Raw genomic sequence first — 21,833 nt, forward strand, 5'->3', positions numbered from 1 at the left:
TAATTTAGAAACCAAATTTCTTTTTAGTTTCTAAAATCTGTAGTTACTATTGCAACTAATTATTTTGGTTTCTATAAATTGGTTTCTATTTCATAATTTTCTTGTAGTGCGTGTTCTAGAAAAAACTTTATGGAACAAGATTTTTTCCAACGTTCTCCTTCTCTTCATCTTTAGCAATGATGGTGTTGAAGCATCGACAGCAATAGTGGGGTTCAATAAGGGAGAAGCGAATGGGAAATTCGATCATTTCACCCAATTGTCTCGGTGTAGTGAGGGAGAAACGAATGGGGAATTTGATCATTTCATCCAATTATGGGGGTGCAGGTTCAAAAAGGTGGGGTGGAGGAAGTAATTTCCCTTAACTGGATCTACCCGTGAGTGAGCATGGTTCTAACCAGTGTAGGACTTTACATTGTTGCCTGTTTCCTTGTTACCCACACTCCATGTACAAAATGCTTCTTGGATTCTTTGCAAACACTCTCGAACTTGCATATCCTTAGAAAAGTTGCCTTGCTTGTGTACATGCGTCATAAGCTCTAGGCCTCACATTTGTTTATCCACTTGTTCCTACATGTTACACTAGGTAGCTATACCAAGTAAAGCAATATGAACAACATTAACAACTATTATAATATAAAAAAAAAACTATTTTCTAACCATACTCGCACGATCTTACAATCTTTTAAAAGAAAGTGTGTTGACTCGCATGGAGGATCACTAGCTGAGCGGATCAAAACGATCCTCCGAGTAGGTAGCCAGATCAAAGATTGTCTCTAATTTCGTTACTCGGGCTAGTTTAAAAAAAAAACACTTACATGTTGTTTTGAAGGCTCAAAATGAGTCTAAACGTGTTTCATCAAATCTATGAGATTGATCGCAATCTTAACTGTAAAAGAAGCCCCAATTCACGGAGCTCTAAAACTTGAGTCACTAAAATCGTGTTTCTTGCGTCTTCGCCGCTAGCTTCTTCGTCGCGCGCACCTTTCGTTGTCTTCCATGTCAGCTTTTTCGCTTTTGTTAAAGATCATCATCATTCTAGATCATGTGTTTATCGTTGTCATCGTGCTTGTCGTCTTCACACACCCTTCCTTATTGCTCTTCTAGTCCCGTCGTAGCTCCTCCCTCTATTATTTTCATTTTTCCAATATTGTCGTTGGAGGAAGAGAGCTTTTTTGTCTTATAGGACTTTAGCCAAGTCGCGGGATTGTTCCTCTATTTTGTTTTAGTTTTTTTTTTTTGTGTTGGCTGATAATTATGATGGCAAGTGGAAGAATTGATCTACGTGGAAGCATTATGTTTTTGTTGGTGGAAAAGCAAGGAACATAAAATGTAAATATTGTGAAAAGGTATTAACAAGAGGAATTTTCAAATTAAAGCACCCTCTAGTAGGGACTTCAAAGGATGTGGAAGCATGTGTAGTAATTCCCGAAGAGGTTAAAAAATTAATGTTGGATATTGTTACTTCACTGCAACAAAATTTGATGAAGAAATCAATATCTAGAGAAGACAGTAGTATGGGTGATTCATAAAATACTAGAAAAAGATCAAGTCAAGAAGAGATTGGGGACTTATCAAATATTTTCAAGAGGAGGGGCACTCAAACTACTATTAATTCCCATTTCAAGAAGTGTGAGAGGGAGGAGGCATGTCAAGAAATTGCTTTCTTCTTCTACAATAATGTTATTCCATTTAATGTAGAAAACAATGAAGAATTTAAGAAGATGCCTGACTTAGTTGCTAAACATGGTGCCAAATTTAAGCCATCATCATATCATGAAATAAGAGTGAAATATTTGAAGCAACAATTTGAGAAGACTAATTTGATTATGGAAGAACATAAACTGTTTTGAAAAAAAAATTGGATGTACAATAATGACATATGGATGGATGAATAGCAAGAGAAAGACTATATTAATTTTCTGGTAAATAGTCAAAAGGGGTAATCTTATTGAAGTCTATTGATGCTTCTGACATGGGCAAGACAACTAAAAAAAAATCAAGAAAATGGATGATGTTGTTGAAGAGGTTAGAGAAGAGAATGTCATCCAAAACATGGTAGTCAAAATCGTTAGTTGCATTGTAAGATCATATGATGTATACTCATGGTGTCGATCTGCAATCACCAGAATAATATGATTCTGGCAGATCGCGTGCGGTCGTCGTTGCAAATCGAAACTTGCATGGGATCGTCGAGTTTCGCGATGCTGGAAATCGCCACATGCAGCGCTTCTTATATCGTTGTAGCAGCACGACAACACTTATAGTTTCGCGACGCGACAACGTGTGGCACGATGGTTGAAGGATGGGTGTGGTGTGGCAGCAGTAGATGGGGTAGTTGATATTAGGTTTTTTGTTTAAGATGAAGGCAGCAACACAATCAGTATATGGGCTAGTTGATATTAGGGTTTCTGTTTAAGATGGAGGCAGCAACAGCATATGAGCTCATTTAAATAAAAAGCCCAAATAAGTGAAATGAACCCAGTTACCGCACAGTGAAAGAAACCACTTATATTGCATAGTGAAATTTTTAATATTTTACTAAAAACGTAACAACCTCTCCAACAAAATTAATATTTAATTAATTTTTTTAAGCCAACTAATTGTTTCCTTCCCTTTCAACTTCCCCACTGCAATCATGACTCCCGCTCTCCTCTCTCCTTCCCTCATCTATAATTTCACTGTACATACACTACATTTCAAAGTGCAATTTTCTTTCTTCCTCTGTTTTTCTCATTGCAACAAAAGTGCAGTTTTGTCTCTTTCTCTATTTTTTTCACTGCAACCAAAGTTCAATTTTGTTTCTTCCTTTGTTTTTCTCATTGTAACCAAGTGCAGTTTTTTTTCATCAGGTTTTTTTTTTTCATTGCAACATAAACTGCAATACCAGATTTCCATCATTAAAATGACTTCTATACCTGTGACAGTGACTCCCTAAAATGCTTCGGGAAATAGGAGTAATGTTTCTTGGAAGCATTGTATCTCAGTTGTTGGGGATACTAGAAAACTTTAATGCAAATAATGTAAAAAGGTATTAATAGAGAGAGTTTATCAATTGAAGCATCACTTGGCTGGTACTCAAAAGGATGTTGGAGCATGCAAAGATGTTGGAGCATGCAAGGATGCTCCTGATGAAGTTAAAAAGGAGATGTGGGAAATTGTTGTTGGTTTGCAACAAAAATTAAATAAGAAATCAAGTCTTAGTTTGGATGATGAGGAAATGGCAAAAGTTGGTGAGAAAAGAAAAAACAGTGAGGAGTCCACTCAATCGAGCAACAGCCCCAATGACAAAAATACTTTTAATAGACAAGTTATCATCAACAACATGTTTAAGAAAGGTCTTAGAGAGGAGGCATGACAAGCAATTTCTAGGTTCTTTTATAACAATGTTATACCTTTCAATGTGGCAAAGAGTGAAGAATCCACTGTTATGTTTGATTTGGTTTCAAGAGGTCTTGAATTTAAACCTTCATCCTATCATGAGATTAGATTCAAATATTTGAAGGAGGAAGTTACAAATACATCACTCGCTCTACAATCACATAAGGATAAATGGAAGAAAACAGGATGTACAATTATGATTGATGGTTGGACTGATAAGAAAAGATGGACAATAATAAACTTCTTGGTGAACAACCCTAAGGGAATTGTATTTCTAAAATCCATATATGAATATGCTATATCTAAAATAGCTTGGAAAGTTTTTGAGATGATGGATAACATTGTTAAAGAGGTGAGGGAAGACTGTCCTTCAACTTGTCACTGATGCAGCAAACTAAAAAGTTGTTGGTCAAACGTTGATGACAAAGAGAAAAAAGTTATTTTGGACACCTTGTGCTACACATTCTGTGGACTTATTGTTGGAGGATTATGAGAAGAAAATCTCAATCCATGAGGAGACCATTCCAAAAGGTAAAAAAATACTACTTTATTTATTCAAGATCTTCTCTAATATCTTTACTTCAACATTTTACAAAGGGAAGAGATTTGGTACGGGCGGGTATTACTCGCTTTGCTACATCTCTTTTGACATTAGGGTGCCTCCATGGGAATAAGGGAGCTTTAATTAGAATGTTTACTAGTGTTGAATGGAAGTCTAGCAAGTTTGCTAAAACAAATGATGGAAAAATAGTTGAAGATGTGGCTTTATACCAGAATTTTTGGAAGAATATCATAATGTGTTTGAAGGGTGCATTGCCTCTCATTGAAGTGCTTTGATTGGTTGATTTATATCAAAAACCAGTCATGGGTTTCATTTATGAAGCAACGGACCAAGCTAAAGAGAAGATACAAAAAAGTTTTCAATCTCAAAAAAAGGTATTTTATCTATTTGTTTGTTGAGATAATGATTTTGAAATTCAAAACAAAAAACTAATTCAATGTAATATATTTTGGTTAGCTATTTTCCTTTATGGAACATCATTGATGAAAGGTAGGAGAAGCAACTCCATAGGCCTTTGCATGTTGCTTGTTATTTTCTTAACCGTGAAATGCATTATCGTCCTGGATTTGAAGCAGATTTGGAGGTGAAACGAGGTCTAATGGAATGCATAACTAGGATGGTGGAGGATGAGGATGAACAAACTCCCATTGATGTTCAAATTGATGATTTGAAAGAACGAGCAAAAAAATTTGGTTGTCCCATGACTACTAGGTCAATCAATTTAAAGACTCCAGCAGATTGGTGGGAGTCTTATGGTGATGAGTATCAAGAACTCCAAAAGTTTGTCATTCATGTATTGAGCTTGACATGTAGCTCTTTCGGATGTGAGCGTAACTGGAGTTCCTTTGAGATGGTAAGTTGACTTAAAATTTATCTCTAAAATAAAATTAGTAGTCTACTAATCCACTAATTACTTATAATATTTGTCTTTGCATTTCTTTAGGTCCACACAAAGAGAAGAAATAGGCTAAAGCAAAGCACAATGATTAATGTTGTTTTTGTTATGGATAATTCCAAATTAGCTAAGAAGAAGCAAACAAGAAAACCAACTCAAATTAATAAATCATCCGATGACGAGTGGATTATGGAAGATGAGCATGAGCATACTGAAACATTTGATTTGGATGAAAACTTCCTATCGAAGTATAGGAGGATGGATCTTTACATAGTCATGACTTAGACATGACTGATTTGAATGATGAAGGAGATGGAAATCATGAAGTTGAATATGAATTTAACTTACAAGATTATTTGGCTTAGATAGATTATTATTTTCTCAATGTTTTGATTAGTAAATGGTTTCTCTTATCATAGGATGTGTTGTTTACATCTAATTAATTATGTACTCTTTTATATATTATCAAGTTCAATTATGAATTTCATAAAATTTGTAGGATCTTATGATCCATGTTTCGATCTTCCGATTTACGACTCATGTTTATTTTTCTGATGGGTAAGATCTCGATTTCAACTACCTTTATCCAAATTGTAACCGATAATGCAGCAAATTATAAGCCAGCTAGAGAATTGTTAATGCAAAAGAGGAAAAAGTTGTGTTGGACATCTTGTGCAGCCCATTGCATTGATCTAATGTTGGAAGATTTTAAAAAGAAAATATCACTTGATCATGAGATAATAGTCAATAGTAAGAAAATCACAATCTACATTTAGTAAAGAACTGGTATTATTTCCTTGTTGCACAAATATATTAAAGGAACAAATTTGATAAGACCATCCAATACTCGTTTTGCCACCTCCTATTTGACTTTTGGATACTTGAATGAAATAAAGGATTACTTATTAGGATGTTCACATCCAAGGAGTAGCAATCCAATCAATTGTAAAAGCTAAAGATGGATTTTGTGGAAAAATTGATATTAGACAAGGGATTTTGAAAAAATATTTTGATTTGCTTAAGGGGTTTTCTTCCCCTAATTAAGGTGTTGTGAATGGTGGATTCAGATGAGAAACCAGTCATAGGATTTATTTATGACGAGATGGATATTGCTAAAGAGAAGATACAAACTTTTTCAATGGAGTTACTTTCACTTAGATTTGATTTCTAATTTATTTTTTTAGAAATATAGACTTGTTTTGGAGATTAATTTATTAACTTTTATCTTATTTAGCCTCACTCCCCTTTGAGAAATCATTGATCAAAGATGGGACCACCAATTGCATAGGCCATTGCATGTTGCAGTCTATTACCTTAATCTCACTATCATCCTGAGTTTAAAGTTGATTATAAAGTGAAATGTGGAATGTATAACCTGTTTGGAGAGGTTGGTGGGAGACACTGATGAGATGAGTAAAATTGATGTTCAATTTGAGAGTTTAAAAAGCAAGTCTAGATTTTTTGGTAGTCAGATAACTCAACGTGCACTCAAGACCAAAACTTTGTCACAATGGTAGGAATCATATGACGATGAACATCTGGAACTACAAAGATTTGCTATTAGATTATTGATTTTGACTTGTAGTACATCTGGTTGTAAGCGTAATTAGAGTGCTTCTAAAAGGGTAAGAAATTAAATTTATGAAATTGATTTTATAATTATTTTTAGATGATAATATCATGTGTAATTAATTTTATAGTTATTTAGGTCCACATTAGAAAAGAAATCGTTTACACCAAAGGACCATGAATTATGTAGTGTTTGTGATGACTAATTCAAGATTGATGAAGAAGAAAGATGTTAGGAAAACAAATGACTATAATATTAATGATTTTGCTTCTGGCGATGAATGGACGATGGAGGAGAATGAAACAAATTCAAGTTTAGATAGTTTAGATGAAAACATCTTAGTTGAAGTTGGAGAAGATGATGCTAGTAGAGGTGGTGTTGTTACATCCATGAATGATTTGAAAGTTCCTCCAATTGTTGATAATGATGAAGGAGATGATATTAATGAAAATGAAGATCATTCGGAGGAGGACGATGATTTATCCTATGATTAATATAAATGATTTTCTTGGATAGTTTCTTTGTATTAAATGTTTATGAATTTCTTGGTTGTTTTATGGATGAACATTTTATGAATTATGAAACTATTTTTTATTGTGTTATGTATGAAATCTAATTTTTTTATATAATAATAACTCTTCCGAGTTGAGTTATTCGAGTTACGAGTTTTAATTGCCTTACTGATCCTCTTCCGATCCTGAGTTTCACAACATTGATTTACAGTCAATTAGATAACATATAAGTAGTTATAAACTGATTGTAATATTTATAAGAGATGTCAAAGTATGACCAATGTTATAATATAGAGTAGGGTATTTAGCTTCACAAAGCACAAGCCAAGAGGTAGAATCATTCAGCAGATGAGATATCCATTTTAACATGATGATGCCCTATTATTCTCTCCAGAGCCATTAATTTATCTTTTTAATCTAGGTTAATGGTATAGATTCTAGTAGTCACACTGTTTGGGAACTCTAGTTAGTACTTTCTCAAGAGCATGTTGATTTTTGAAACACCTTCCCCCGTTTGACAAGGTTTGTTTTAGGTGTTTGGGGGTGGAGTTGTTCATCTACACAAACATATTTAATTTGATGGCCATGTATCAAGATGAGCCAAGACATCAGAGCAGTAATGATAGAGTTATAAACAACATTAAAATATTGATTCAGTAAAATAACCTGAGCACTAGATTTGGTAAAGAATGATCATTTCCAGCTTCAATACATGAAATCGGCAACGACGACAGTGATCCATTTTGTGTAAGCTCCTCAAAAACAACAGTAATGGTATCTATAAATATCACAATATCTGGAGCATGTGTAGGAGCAACATTCTGGAGAACAGGTAAAGAACTATTAATAAAAGCAGAACTGGAAAAAAACAGTTGAAATGGCTAAAAGACAAGCATGAAAACATAAGATATAATATGTTAGAAATATAATATAAATAATGAAACCATTCATGTTTTCACCTAACCGCTTAGCTTTTAGTACAGTTGATTTTTGAACACATGGTATCAAAGTCTCAAGTATCAAGTAGTCTACAGTTCAATCCTTCCCCATTCTTTTGATAAAATTAAGTATAATTTCATCACAGGGTATTTTTTTCATGCGTCAAGCTCTAAGAGCTCTTGCGTGATAGTGTGCTAGAAATATAATACAAAACCACTCATGTATCTTCATGTGACAAATTGAGAAACTAAGATAGTACATTCGCACACACAAAAATTGTTAAAGAATTTGATGGCTAACATCGTAGTTCAAACCTTTATCTGAACACAAAGAAGATCATCTGAATTGACATCAGCAGCAAAAGAATGAATGTCTAATGGCTGTATTATTTCAAGTTTCCTTCTCCACCTTCTTCCTGGTGTATATAGGCCTTCTAATCCACAACAAACATAAAATCTATCTCGCTCCAATGAAACACCTCGAAAAGATAGAAGTCCTTCAACCCCCATTTTTTTCCATAAATATTTCTGAGATGAGATTTGATCCCAATCCTCAAGGTCAAAACTTGGCTTGGAACTAGCTGCTTTAACAGGAGCAGCTGGAGCATTCACTGGTTGGGGTAATGATGACATGGAGTAACTTCTAAAATTGCTAAAGGAGAATATTTGAGAGCTAGATGATCCAGGAAGATTGGATCCCTGAGAGGAGTTACCAATTCCTGAACTTGAGGTTAAAGGAGGAGATGGTGGAAGAGTAGAAGGCTTTCCGTTATCCAATGGAAGTATCCAATTTAACAGCTCTGCACATGAATCCTGATTTGTATAAACTGCATCCACCTTGCTGTCGGGAGATGACATTCTCTCCTGAAGTTTTTCAAATTGAAGAATTTCTATACAAGGATCTCTAAGAAAATTAACACCAACATTCACCTGTAAAAGAACCTGCATCCTTCCACATAAGAAAACTGAATAAGATCAATAATCTGAGTTATTAAAATAATTAACTTTTCCAAAAATAGGTTTGCGCATATTAAAGGATAACACCCCAGAAGCCAAGAAGCCAATAAATTATATGGAAAGTATTTCATGGTTAACTGAGATTTCCCAGCAAAAGTTCACAAATGTCATCAAAGGCATTAAAGAGGAAAGATAAACAATGCTAAAAGATATTTAAAATTTAATAAAAGGAAAGAATATGTTATAGATAGACCAGTGATGATGTGATTACACATGTAAATATACTCTCCACAATAGTAGGTCCAAGTATCGTATGCATATTGAAATTTGTTACTCTCTAAATACTCCAGAGAAAATATAAAATTGCAGATGTTGTCTGTTAAACAGTGAACCAAAGCAGAGCATACAATAAACCATTCTACGACCTCATACAATTTTCACATAACTATAAGATTCTCTATATTTCACTAACAATAACAAGATGAACAACTGAATTGAACTACAGTGTTGCTTGTCTTAGTTGTAAAAGCTTTTTCTAGTCTTATAGAAGCAAGGATGTATCGGAATGGATTATTTTATTGAAGAAAGAAATTTCATTACAGAGAAGAGGAAAATATAACTAGAGTAAGAGCAAGATATCATCAAAGAAAAAACCTAGATACAAGAAAAACGTGTAAAAGCATAACCACTGGCTTAACACCAAAGAGGGGCCATAAACGTTTATATCTATAATAAACTGAGTGGCAACAAGGATAAAGCATCCAACCCAAACTAAAGTTTAGGATCCTCCTCTAGTTTGCATGTTATTCATTACTAATAATTGATTTCAAAACCATATCTTTACGGTTTCCTCCATTGTATGGATTAAAACAATATCATAAAGAAATTATATGGCACGCAAAATAGTAATTTATCCCAAAAGAAAAAGAAACTAACAGACGTAAGCTAGGAAAATAAAAAAAAAATAGAGGTACACAACGACCAACAACAATGAAATCTCTTTCCCACTAGGTGGGATTGGCTACATGAATAAAACAACAGCATGATTTATTATCATAAATCGTGTCTGTATACAAACTATTAACCTCTAACTCCTTCAAAACGGTTTCACCAACAATTTTTTTTGGTATGGCGATTGGGTTATGCCCTTTATGTACTCTCCTAACTAGGGCTTCTCCACGTATGCCCAAACTTCTTAGGGCAGGAATCTAGAGATTAGGCTACCTTGTTATCTAATGCATTCATTCCTAATCCTATTTTGTGTGGTTTATCCACTCATCTAACATGACATTCTCAACTCTCTCGGATTGTAGTTTGTTCACTCGTAACCTTATTGCCTTTTTACTGCCCAACATTCAATCCATACAACTTTACAAGTAATAGTTGTGTACACAATTCTTCATTTAAGATGAAGGACTTTTTGCTATGGATAACAAGAAGGTACTGTCTATCAATTTACCTTATTGATAGGGACTTAGTATTACGGGGTGCTTAAGTCCTGTATAGAATAATGAGATGCTCAGGGGAGTATTTAAATACTTGGTTATACTCTCCATTAATATGTAGGTGATTGGTTCTCCCCCTTAATTGCTAACATTTAAAGATGGGTTCCCCATGTGCTTCGGTGCTTTCTAATTGACTACAAGTAAAAGATCACCCACAATAGTTGACTTTGCCTTAAATTTTATTAAAGGGAAAGAAAGAATAGGGTAAATCCCTTGTGTATATTGAACACATAGGGTTATGTTTATATAGGAAAAAGAAACATATGGACTAAGCCCATTACATAAATATGAGATATCTAACAATATCTATAATATCTCATAATATCAAATAATATCTAATAATATCTAATTATATCTAATAATATCTAACACTCCCCCTCAAGCTGGTGCATATAGATCATATGTACCCAGCTTGTTACAAATGTAATCAATCCTAGGTCCTCGTAAGGATTTAGTAAAAATATCTGCTAATTGATTATTTGAATTAACAAACTCGGTCTTGATATCTCCTGATATAATCTTTTCTCGAATGAAATGACAATCAATCTCAATATGTTTTGTCCTTTCATGAAAAACTGGATTTGAGCTAATATGAAGAGCAGCCTGATTATCACATATCAGTGTCATTTGAGTAACCTCTCCAAATTGCAATTTTTTAAGTAACTGTTTAAGCCAAATAAGCTCACAAGTAGCCGAGGCCATAGCTCTATATTCTGCTTCTGCACTAGATCTTGCCACAACACTTTGTTTCTTGCTCTTCCAAGAGATCAAGTTATCACCAATGGAGACACAATAACCAGAAGTTGACCTTCTATCAGATGGAGATCCTGCCCAATCAGCATCTGAATAACAAACGACTTTAGTATGGTTATTATGACCATATAACAAACCTTTTCCAGGAGAGCCTTTAATGTACTTCACTATACGAATGACTGCATTCCAATGATCTTCACATGGAGAATTAAGAAATTGACTCACCACACTGACTGCAAAGGAAATATCAGGACGAGTAATAGTGAGATAGTTCAATCTTCCAACTAATCTCCTGTACTTCTCAGGATCTGAAAGAGGCTCCCCCTGATTGGGTAGAAGCTTGACGTTGGGATCCATGGGAGTATCAACAGATTTCGAATTCATCAACCCAATTTCCTCCAAAATATCTAATGCGTATTTTCTTCGAGAGATAACAATACCAGTATTGGATTGTGCTACCTCAATCCCCAAGAAATATCTGAGTTTGCCAAGATCTTTGGTCTGAAAGTGTCGACAAAGGTGTTGTTTTACTTGTGAGATGCCATGGTGATCACTGCCTGTAAGAACAATGTCATCAACATATACTACAAGATAGATACACCCAGCACTCGAGTGACGATAAAAAACTGAATGATCTCCTTCACTGCGAGTCATACCAAATTGTTGAACAACATTGCTAAATTTTCCAAACCAAGCCCTAGGAGACTGCTTGAGGCCATATAAGGATTTGTGAAGACGACATACCAATCCAGAAGACTCCCCCTGAGCAACAAAACCGGGAGGTTGCTCCATATAAATTTCTTCCTGCAAATCCCCATTAAGAAAAGCATTTTTAACATCCAGTTGATAAAGAGGCCATTGTTGAAGAGCAACCATAGCTATGAATAAGCGAACAGAGGCCATCTTTGCTACTGGAGAAAAAGTATCACCATAGTCTAAACCAAAAATTTGGGTATAACCCTTAGCCACAAGACAAGCTTTGAGACGATCAATAGTACCATCAGGACCAACTTTGATAGCAAAAATCCACCTGCAACCAACAACAGATTTCCTAGATGGTAAAGGAACAAGTTCCCAAGTTCCAGTATTCTGAAGCGCATTCATTTCATCAAGCATGGCCTGACGCCAACCAGGATGAGCTAAGGCATCACCTACAGATTTTGGAATGGATACAGAAGAAATAAACGAAAGGCAGGTATAAAAGGGTTGAGATAGTCTATAGTAACTCAAAGCAGTATAATGTGGAGAGGGATTACGAGTAGAACGTATACCTTTACGGATAGCAATAGGAAGATCAGGTTCAACAGTCAGAGGTTCAACTATAGGAGCCGGAGGGGGATGAGGTGTTGGCACCAGAATAGAGTCTGCTGATGGACGATGAGACGGTTGACGACGACTATACACCTGAAGAGTTGGCGGCGGTGGTGAATTGTTAGGTGCACTAGGCACAACAAGAGGAATATTAACTTGATTAGATGAAGAAATTGAAGGAGAAAGACAAGACTTAAAGTAAAGGGAAGATTCACTGAAGGTGACATCTGCTGAAATAAAGTAACGGTTTAAAGACGGTGAGAAACATTTATATCCTTTTTGTGATCTAGTGAACCCTAAAAAGACACATTTGGGTGACTTAGGAGATAATTTATCAAGACCAGGACTAAAATTATGAACAAAACATGTGGACCCAAAAACTTTGGGAGGTAAAGAGTGGAGAGGGTCATGTGGAAATAAAATAGAATGAGGAATTTTGTTATCTAAAACTGAAGATGGCATGCGATTAATGAGATAACATGCACTAAGAACAGCATCACCCCAAAAACGCTGAGGAACATCACCATGGATTAAAATAGTACGAGTTGTTTCAACAAGATGTCTATTCTTGCGCTCAGCTACCCCATTTTGTTGAGGTGTATAAGCACATGAAGTTTGATGAAGAATACCATGAGAAGCCATAAAATTTTTAAAAGAATGAGAAAGATACTCACGTCCATTATCACTGCGCAAAATTCGGATGGAAATTCCAAATTGATTTTTAATTTCATTGTAAAATATTTGAAATATAGAAAACAACTCAGAACGGTTTTTCATTAAAAATACCCAAGTACATCTTGAATAATCATCAATAAAAGTAACAAAATACTGAAATCCTAAATTAGACTTAATACGACTTGGTCCCAAATGTCAGAGTGAACTAAGGCAAAAGGAGATGAAGCACATTGTGAGACACTACGAGGAAAAGAACTACGAATGTGTTTCCCTAACTGACACGACTCACACGATAAAGTAGACACATTAGACAAACTTGGAACAAGTTGTTGCATCTTGGCAAGACTAGGATGACCCAACCGAGCATGAATGAGAGATGCCATATTACGAAGTGGACTTTAAGCCTAACTCAACCCCATAAAACCGGATTATAGGGTTGAGGTTTGCACCCACTTATATACAATGAAAGGCTCTAATCTCTAGTCGATGTGGGATCTCCAACACACCCCCCCTCACGTCGAGACTGCCAACTCGTGCGTGGGACTATATATTATGGGTGGTCCGATAGCGGGTGGCCTGATAAGCCCAACAAATACTCGTTAGGATAGGCTCGAAATGGTTCTGATACCATGTTAAAGGAAAAAAAAGAATAGGATAAATCCCTTGTGTATATTGAACACATAGGGTTATGTTTATATAGGAAAAAGAAACATATGGGCTAAGTCCATTACATAAATATGAGATATCTAACAATATCTCATAATATCAAATAATATCTAATTATATCTAATTATATCTAATAATATCTAATAATATCTAACAAATTTTATATTTACTTACGAACAAAATAGCATGAGTTACAACTATAGGTGGTGTCTCAACTACATTTGAACTAACTCGGCCAAAATAGATAGAAAAGCATATGTAATTGTTGAAATTATAACTGCTAAAATACTACTTTTGGGTTATTATTTAAGTTATTCTCAACAATACGAATTAACTAAGATTCAGTAATCATAGCACCCTCCCCACCACAGGAGATAAACTCAACTACCATTAATCGAATTTCTCTGCTATTTTCGTATGGAGTATCTCAAATTCACCATTGATTTTCCAATCATATTTTGTAAACAATAAAACATAGGCCAAAGTGCTTGCGAGCACGTGTTGAAATAATGGAGAAATCTAGACAATAAAAAGGAAAGAAGAAGAGAACTTACATACTGATTGATCCCAAATTTAATGAATGTAGAGTAATTGATCTGACAGTAAATATTAACAAACAAAAAACACCTCTGTCTCTCCTTAACAATATTAGATCAATTAAATGCACAATCATAGTTTCCAACTTTTATGACACATACCACTATGTCTCCATTAGGTAAAGCACAGCACTTCACAGAATTTCTCGCCACTCCACCAGAAACATTTGAATCAAAATTTCCCCTATCAATAACAGCACAAATAGAAGACAGTGTGGACCCTTCACATGTGTTTGTTGATCCGTTTTCGTTATTTGCATTAGAAGTGTCTGGAAAATTTTCTGTAGAGCTTCTTTTAGACCAAAGTGGGTCATCTGACTCGGAAATCCTCACAAAGAAGTGAGAATTTTCAAACTTTTGCAACAACAATGAGGTTTGTTTTTTGAGAACCTCTTCTTGAAGAAGGGAGTCACCATCAGAAACATCATCCAGCTGCTCTTTACCACTGGTACTCAGTTCCCCTTCTCCAGACACTGTATTATTTCTGTTTTCAGTGTTTCCATTTTCTTTCTTGGGGTTGTGACCTGTGCCGGTCTCACTTATCGCTGCATCAATTTTGAACGATGATGTTTCCTGCTTACATGCAGACAAGCATGCCAATATATGAACTTGTTCACCTGAATTACAGGTATAAATTAGGTCTGCTAAACTTTTTTGTGAAAGCCAGCTGACCAAATTACACATGCCAAAACTGTGATTAAAATATAAAGAATGAAACAATCTATTACCAGGGAAAAGAAAGGAACGATCAAGAGAGCATAGAGACAGTATATCTGGTGCACAATTCCAGTTTTCAGGAAGTTCCTCTACAAAATGAAATCGAGAATTGGGTGTATCGTATCATACATGCAGAGTAGTCTGGTCCATAAAATCACATACAAGAGGAAGGACATCAAAGAAAATACTCTGTTTAATTCTACAGTTGAACTGAATGCTAACAAAAACCTTGATATGATTTTGATTTTAGTCATGTGCTAAGCATATAATAAACAAAATTTACAAATTGATTCTAGACCTAGAAGAGAAGAGACAGTTGACCTACTCCTACTTCCCTAATGGTTTAAAGATACATTCAACAGCTGCCCTTTTGCCCCATCTAGGTATCAATTCAGTACCCCCATTAACCAAGTACTGGCAGCTCACAGGCTTATATTTAAAATGATGGGGATTCCTCCCACATAAATATTTACAAAGGGTATGTTGGGGAGTTGTGTTTTGAAGGAGAGGGTAAATATTTTAATTTTATATCGAACTATTTATATAAGGTTAATAAACATTAAGTTTACATTGATTTATCTTTTTATTTTCATTTTAAAAATTATCAAATTAGAGACCTAATCAGAGATAAACAAATTTGTCCTCTTTCCCTTCTCCTCCAAAACTCTCAACTTCCGAACATACCCTAAAATTGAAAGTGAAAGCTGGCGGAATCATTTTTAAAAGTGCTTGCAAAAGAACAACCCGTTCCTCCCATTTTTCTCCAACAATCACGAGGGGAGTCTTCCTTCACACTCGATAATTAAGTGTGATAGATAATATGTTGCTTACATTTCTCAGATGAAATAAAAAAAAATTGTCATCTTGAGCAAACATTAAAATGTAAATAAATGACTCAGGACAAATATGAATGAACCATATTGCCATCAAATTCTGTATCCATGTCCAAGATTCAGTAACCAAATGAAAGCATTAACAGTATAGAAAACAAACAGGAAAATGATAGGTGAAGCGAAGATATACTGCATGGGATGGAAATCCATCCTTCTTCGTTGTCAACATCGGAGTGCTTATTAAAGACGCCATAATCCAACTTGGCATCATAGCGTGCATAAGGATCATTAGGCACACGAGTCTCCATAGAAGATCCAGCAGATGCAGACCTTTGATGCGTATCAGCACGAGGCTCCGGAACAGGAATAGGAATAGGTGGATTACGCTCTCCATACACGCCAGTAGTAGACCGCATCAAAAAATTCATTGCGCCACTAATAAAATAAAATAAAAAACACTATCCTGCAAATTCACACGATTCAATTTCAGCGAATAGCGATGAAATCTACTATCATTACCGAACAGCAAACCGCGAAAAGGATTTTACTGGAACTGAGTGAGCGAAATGAGAGTGAAAATGCGAAAGCGGAATCGGAACAAACGAGTATGCGAACATGAAATGGAGAATTGATTCGATTTGGATGGTTACCTGACGAAGGATGAAGCGTTGGTGCGAAGAGAATGGGAGAGGGAAGTGGCGGAAGATCCGAAGCTGTAGTCGCGATCAGTGAGAACGTTCGTATGCATGCACGCCAAATTTTGGCAAATTATTCTCTTAGCTATTTTCATGTGGCATCAACTTTTTCTTCTTCAGGTGCCTTCAACTTCCATTCAATATTTCTCTCATTTTTTATTTATTTTGTAAATGATATAATTCCCTCCCTCTTTGATGAATTTAAAATATTATAAAATAAAGTATATATTATTCTATTCTTTGCTCCATTCACGAAACAAATTTCAAATTCATTAATAGATATAAATTAAGTTTATATTATCTTAAATTTAACGAAATTTCAACAAAATTTCACTTATATTTCCAAAGTATACAAAATGAAAATGAAAGTAACGACCTACAATGCACCAAAAGAAATATGCTATAACCAAAATTTCATTAAATTTAAGGTTATATTTCATCTCTATGTATTAACTAAACATTAAAAATATTTTTCTAAGTTATCCAACAATTAAAGATTTAGTATAAATTATTAATATTTAATTAACTTTATTTCGTTTAATCTATACATCAATATAAATATAAATTACCAGAATAAATGTACTGCATGAATTAAACATACATATTTATTCTGAAGCATCAATTAAGTTGAATAAGTTCAACTAAAATAATTTAAACAATTTAAAAAAATTATGTTTTGGGTCAAAACTATGATTTAAAAAAAAAATTATCTTATAAGTTAGTTTTAGGGATTAATATGTAATTTATATTCTATATTTTTCCTACAATTTGTAAATTTCTTATAATTAGTCCTTATAATTTTTAAACATTTAAAGGACTAAAATTATTTAGTCCATAAAATTTAAAATAATTTAAAATATTTATGGACTAAAATAATTCAATTTTTATTTTTTAAACAATTTAAAATATTTATTCGCACATATTAAAATAACTTAAAATCATATCATTTTAAATAATTTTAAATTTGAAAAATAAATAAAATAATTTACTCTTAATTATAACAAAATTTTCAAAATCTTAATGTTAATAAACAACGTTCAACATCAATTCAATATAAACGTTCATGCATTTTTTTGACTGAATTTTCCAAAATCAACCATGAATTCATTGTTAAAAGAAAAAAGGAGATATAGAATAACGTATGATTCAACACTTGTAAAGAGAGACACTCTAATGTGCTCTAAATCACAAAAATAGAAGGAATGATAGTTGAAGCATTAGAGGACCACCAATACAAGCCTTTATCACTAGAGAAAAGAGAAATAATATGACAACTTTGTTTGCACCACAACTACAACAAAAAAGATGAATCAAGGTTATCTTAAAAGACATTTTATGACAGTTTCCCTAAGCTTAACATAGAGAGTCTTCTTCCTTTTATGATGGTTAGAAAGAGACTTTCTACTTCAAGCCTAAGACAACCTATGTATAAAAGTTCATCTTATTTTATAAAAAATGTCACCACATATTTATGTTAGTTTTATGGTCAATCAACATATATAATGAATGACATAAATTGTTTTTTTCTTTTAGATATAATATCCTAAAATATGTATTCTAATTTGTTAGACCGTCTATAACATTCATAATTTGATTCACAAATACCAATGAATATTTTGACATAACATATTAAACCTTTATGAGAATGTGTGCTACAAGTTAAGTGCAGTATAAAAAAAACAACTTAAAGGCTACCACAAAGTATAAAAAAAACAACTTAAAGGCTACCACAAAGTCCTGATCAACTCTGACACTACAATAAAGTAATAAGATACAACCAACAACAATCATTTTCTTAATATCTATAAATAAAAACGCATTTATCAAACAAACTAACAAATGAGCCTATGTAAAATACTCACATCAAAATTCTTGCACGTTGTGTGATCGTCTTTAAGTATTGAAATATCATTAAACCATCTTATAGATGAAATAATCGGTATGCACCATATTTGCAAATCCTTCTCTTTTTTGAAGTTATCTCACCCATTGAGAATTTAGAATTCATATCCTTCGGTAGATAATTTTCTTTGTATTCAAACATCTTTCTCTTCTCGTTGTAGAAAAAAGTGGTTCTTTGACAGTACTCGTGAAAACTAGAGGTGACTTAATGAAAAATAATACTAATTCACCTTATTTCAATTGGAAATAAAGAAAATAACTAGGAGTGATTTTATGTATTCGTGGAAGCTCAAAATGAAATTAAAAATATTTATTTAATCTTCTTATTATAGTGGAACTCTTTAAGATTTTCATAAATTATAAATAAACATATCTATATTTGAGTGAACTAGTATAAAATACATCTTTATTACTAAAATGTTGTGTTTCAACATATAAATGATCTCTTTAGAACATCTATTTATAGTTATCTTTCAAAAGAATATGCAACAAAGTTTTAAAGTTCTATTTCATCATCGTTTAAGAAATAACTTATGATTTCACTTTATTTAGGTGTAGAACAATATAACAATATCAAGAAAGGTTATTTCAAAAGATGTTTCTAACCCAAGTTTGAGTTGACGTAATATAAATAATTTACATTTCTAACTATGTTTTTACCTTTACTTTATTATCATATAAGAGTCCAATTTTAACTAGATAAGATAAAGGTATTTTATCCTCTTATTTTCAACCACCATTGGTGATTTCTTGATAACAATTTTAAGGTGAATAGTATTCATGAAATTGTTTGTTAAGACGAACAAACTTATTTCATGATTTATTTTCTTGTGTGGGTTGAGAGAACTAATAAGTTTGAGTGATTGTGTTCATTTTTTCCCTATCCACACATTATATTATGTTCTTTTATTTCTTTTGAATTTTTTGATCTCGTACTTAACCATTTTGTAAGAAGGTATAATGTAATGATTTCACTATCTTTACTATAAATAATATAAACAACATAATAAAAACACACACACGCATATATGTGTGTAAAAATGTCATCACACGTTGGATTACAAAATATTGAGAATTATGTTTTTTACAATATATAAATATATATATATATATAGCATTCATATTACAAAAAATTCTCAAAATGTGCTCCTACAAATCATCACAAATGGTCAATACCTAAACTATTAGGTTCTCTGATATCAAACATTATCATAACAAGGTAAGCCGACATCTATTAGGAAAAAAACCTAAAATAGAATAATTGTAAAGAAACACACTTGAATTTAATAAATTCTCATACACATTCATTACCTACCAAAGACACCAAATAATTTAACAACAAGTATAAAACTCAATGACTTATAAAAAACCATATTAAATACTAACATATTTCATGTTCTATATGTAATATTATAAGCTTATATCACCCATATGAAAATCAATAAATTATCATATCACAAGTCAATTCATATGATAACAAAACTAAGAAAAGGTAGTTTGTTACACATCCATCAAATTTATGACCAATGTTAGATTTCTCCTCTAATAACTACCAACATAATAATATCATCTCACTCTCAAATGCCAAACAAACATTAATCACATTTTATAAAAATAAACTAACATAATAATTTATCAATATTCTACAAAGTTACATTTGTAACATAAGATCAAGGTTAAACAATAAGTTTGAAGTTATATAAAAAAAAATTTTAAAAAATAAAATTAATTTAAATAAAGAGAGAGAAAACTCTCTTTTTAAGACTAAGTTGAATAGTGAGAATAATTTAAAATTAAAGAAATTTCACTAAGTGAAAATATTTCGTTGAGTAAAAATAATCATTTTTGGTTACTAAAATTCACCAAAATTAATCAATTCTTTTAGGTGGATTTTTTCTTTGCAAAAATAATTCGTGTTGAACGAATTATGCAAATATGAGCAATCCAAAACTTAGAATTTGAAAAAGATTAATAAGTTTCCATTACTCCACTCCATTTCATATTCTAATACATTCAAATCATGCATGTGACATTGCCTTATATTTGACTAAAACAAAATAAAACTTGCACCTAAAATCACATTCTTTGTCCACGTACGAAATCTATCATATTAGAATGTAGAACTGAAGTGTTGATTTAACTAAGTTTAGGCTAATCAAGATCCACTCTAAGGTGAAGGTTTGAATATACACTTAAATAAAAATATAAGAATGTGAAAATCAAAAAAGTACTCCAACCATTATTGTTTCTAATATATTATATCATTCTCGATTTTTAGGTAGTAATTGTTGCAGATCTCACATCGACTAGAGATTAGAGTCTTTCATTGTATATAAGTGGGTGCAAACCTTAACCCTATGAGCCGATTTTATGGGGTTGAGTTAGGCTTAAAGTCCACTTTGTAATATGGTATCAGAGCCATTTTGAACCTATCCTAGCGAGTATTTGTTGGGCCTATCGTGCCACCCGCTATCGGGCCGCTATCGGATCACCCATAATATATAGTCCCACGCACGAGTTGGCAGTCGGCGTGAGGGGGGTGTGTTGGAGATCTCACATCGACTAGAGATTAGAGCCTTTCATTGTATAAAGTGGGTGCAAACCTCAATCCTATGAGTCGGTTTTATGAGGTTGAGTTAGGCTTAAAGTCCACTTTGTAATAGTAATCGTCAATAAAAGTAAAAATACATTCAAGGACTAAAATTAAGCTCTAGCTCATAGATATTAACACAACTTTCTCTAGATCTCACCATTTATAAGATCAATCATTACACTAAAATACACAATTTCTACTCAAGAATCCATATTTAGCTTTAACACTTCAAATTGCTAATAGAAGTTATCAAGACTTTCCACTTTATTACTATAACTGAAACTTGAATGTAGAACAAAGTTATCTTACTTTCCTTGAACTTTCCTTATGTTTTAAGGAAAGCAAGATTTCAAGAAAAAGATGGGCTAAAACACTAAAAGGTTTTCATGATCACTTCAAAAATCCATACCCCTAGTGACAAAATTTCCAAAATAAGTTCAAGCTCATAAAACCTTATTTCCCAAAGAAAAACCCTAGCATGCAAGATTTCGAAGAGGGGAGAATAGAAATTTAAGAGAAGTGTTAGGAGAAGAAACTCATCCAAAGTCATAATAAAAAAAATAACATTGTTCTCGCTGGTTGACCTCGGTTGGACTAGATGGAGAGTTCAGCTTCTGGTCTGTCTTCTCTTGGTGCATTAGAACAATGCTTCGTTGGGATAGAAGGGACTCTACCGGTTGATCACACTCTGACGATCAAGTCAGTGAGAGCATACAAAATAAGTATTCAGTTTTAGTCTAAGTATTCAGAAACAACGTACCTTTCCCGGGGGTCT

General features: G+C 33.3%; 1 protein-coding gene across 3 annotated transcripts in view; it reads right to left on the bottom strand.

Annotated features, from left to right (window-relative positions):
* The window catches only part of LOC137810590 (uncharacterized), a 33,918-nt gene extending 17,252 nt beyond the window's left edge, over positions 1-16,666 (bottom strand). The window contains exons 1-6 of one of the 3 annotated variants that reach the window (XM_068611942.2): positions 16,519-16,642; positions 16,059-16,331; positions 15,047-15,124; positions 14,421-14,935; positions 8,171-8,797; positions 7,584-7,738 (exon numbers count right to left, since the gene is read on the bottom strand). In XM_068611942.2, the coding sequence (XP_068468043.1) occupies positions 7,584-7,738; positions 8,171-8,797; positions 14,421-14,935; positions 15,047-15,124; positions 16,059-16,296 (1,613 nt within the window). In that variant the 5' untranslated portion in view covers positions 16,297-16,331; positions 16,519-16,642. Of the gene's footprint in view, positions 1-7,477; positions 7,739-8,170; positions 8,798-14,420; positions 14,936-15,046; positions 15,125-16,058; positions 16,478-16,518 lie in introns of those variants that run through there. The other 2 variants (XM_090298244.1, XM_068611943.1) reach the window with 2 other exon arrangements.
* Between the last annotated feature and the right edge of the window lie 5,167 nt (positions 16,667-21,833).

The sequence above is a fragment of the Phaseolus vulgaris genome, chromosome 2 (genome assembly GCF_051622355.1).
Source record: "Phaseolus vulgaris cultivar YP4 chromosome 2, ASM5162235v1, whole genome shotgun sequence".
Lineage (NCBI taxonomy): Eukaryota > Viridiplantae > Streptophyta > Magnoliopsida > Fabales > Fabaceae > Phaseolus > Phaseolus vulgaris.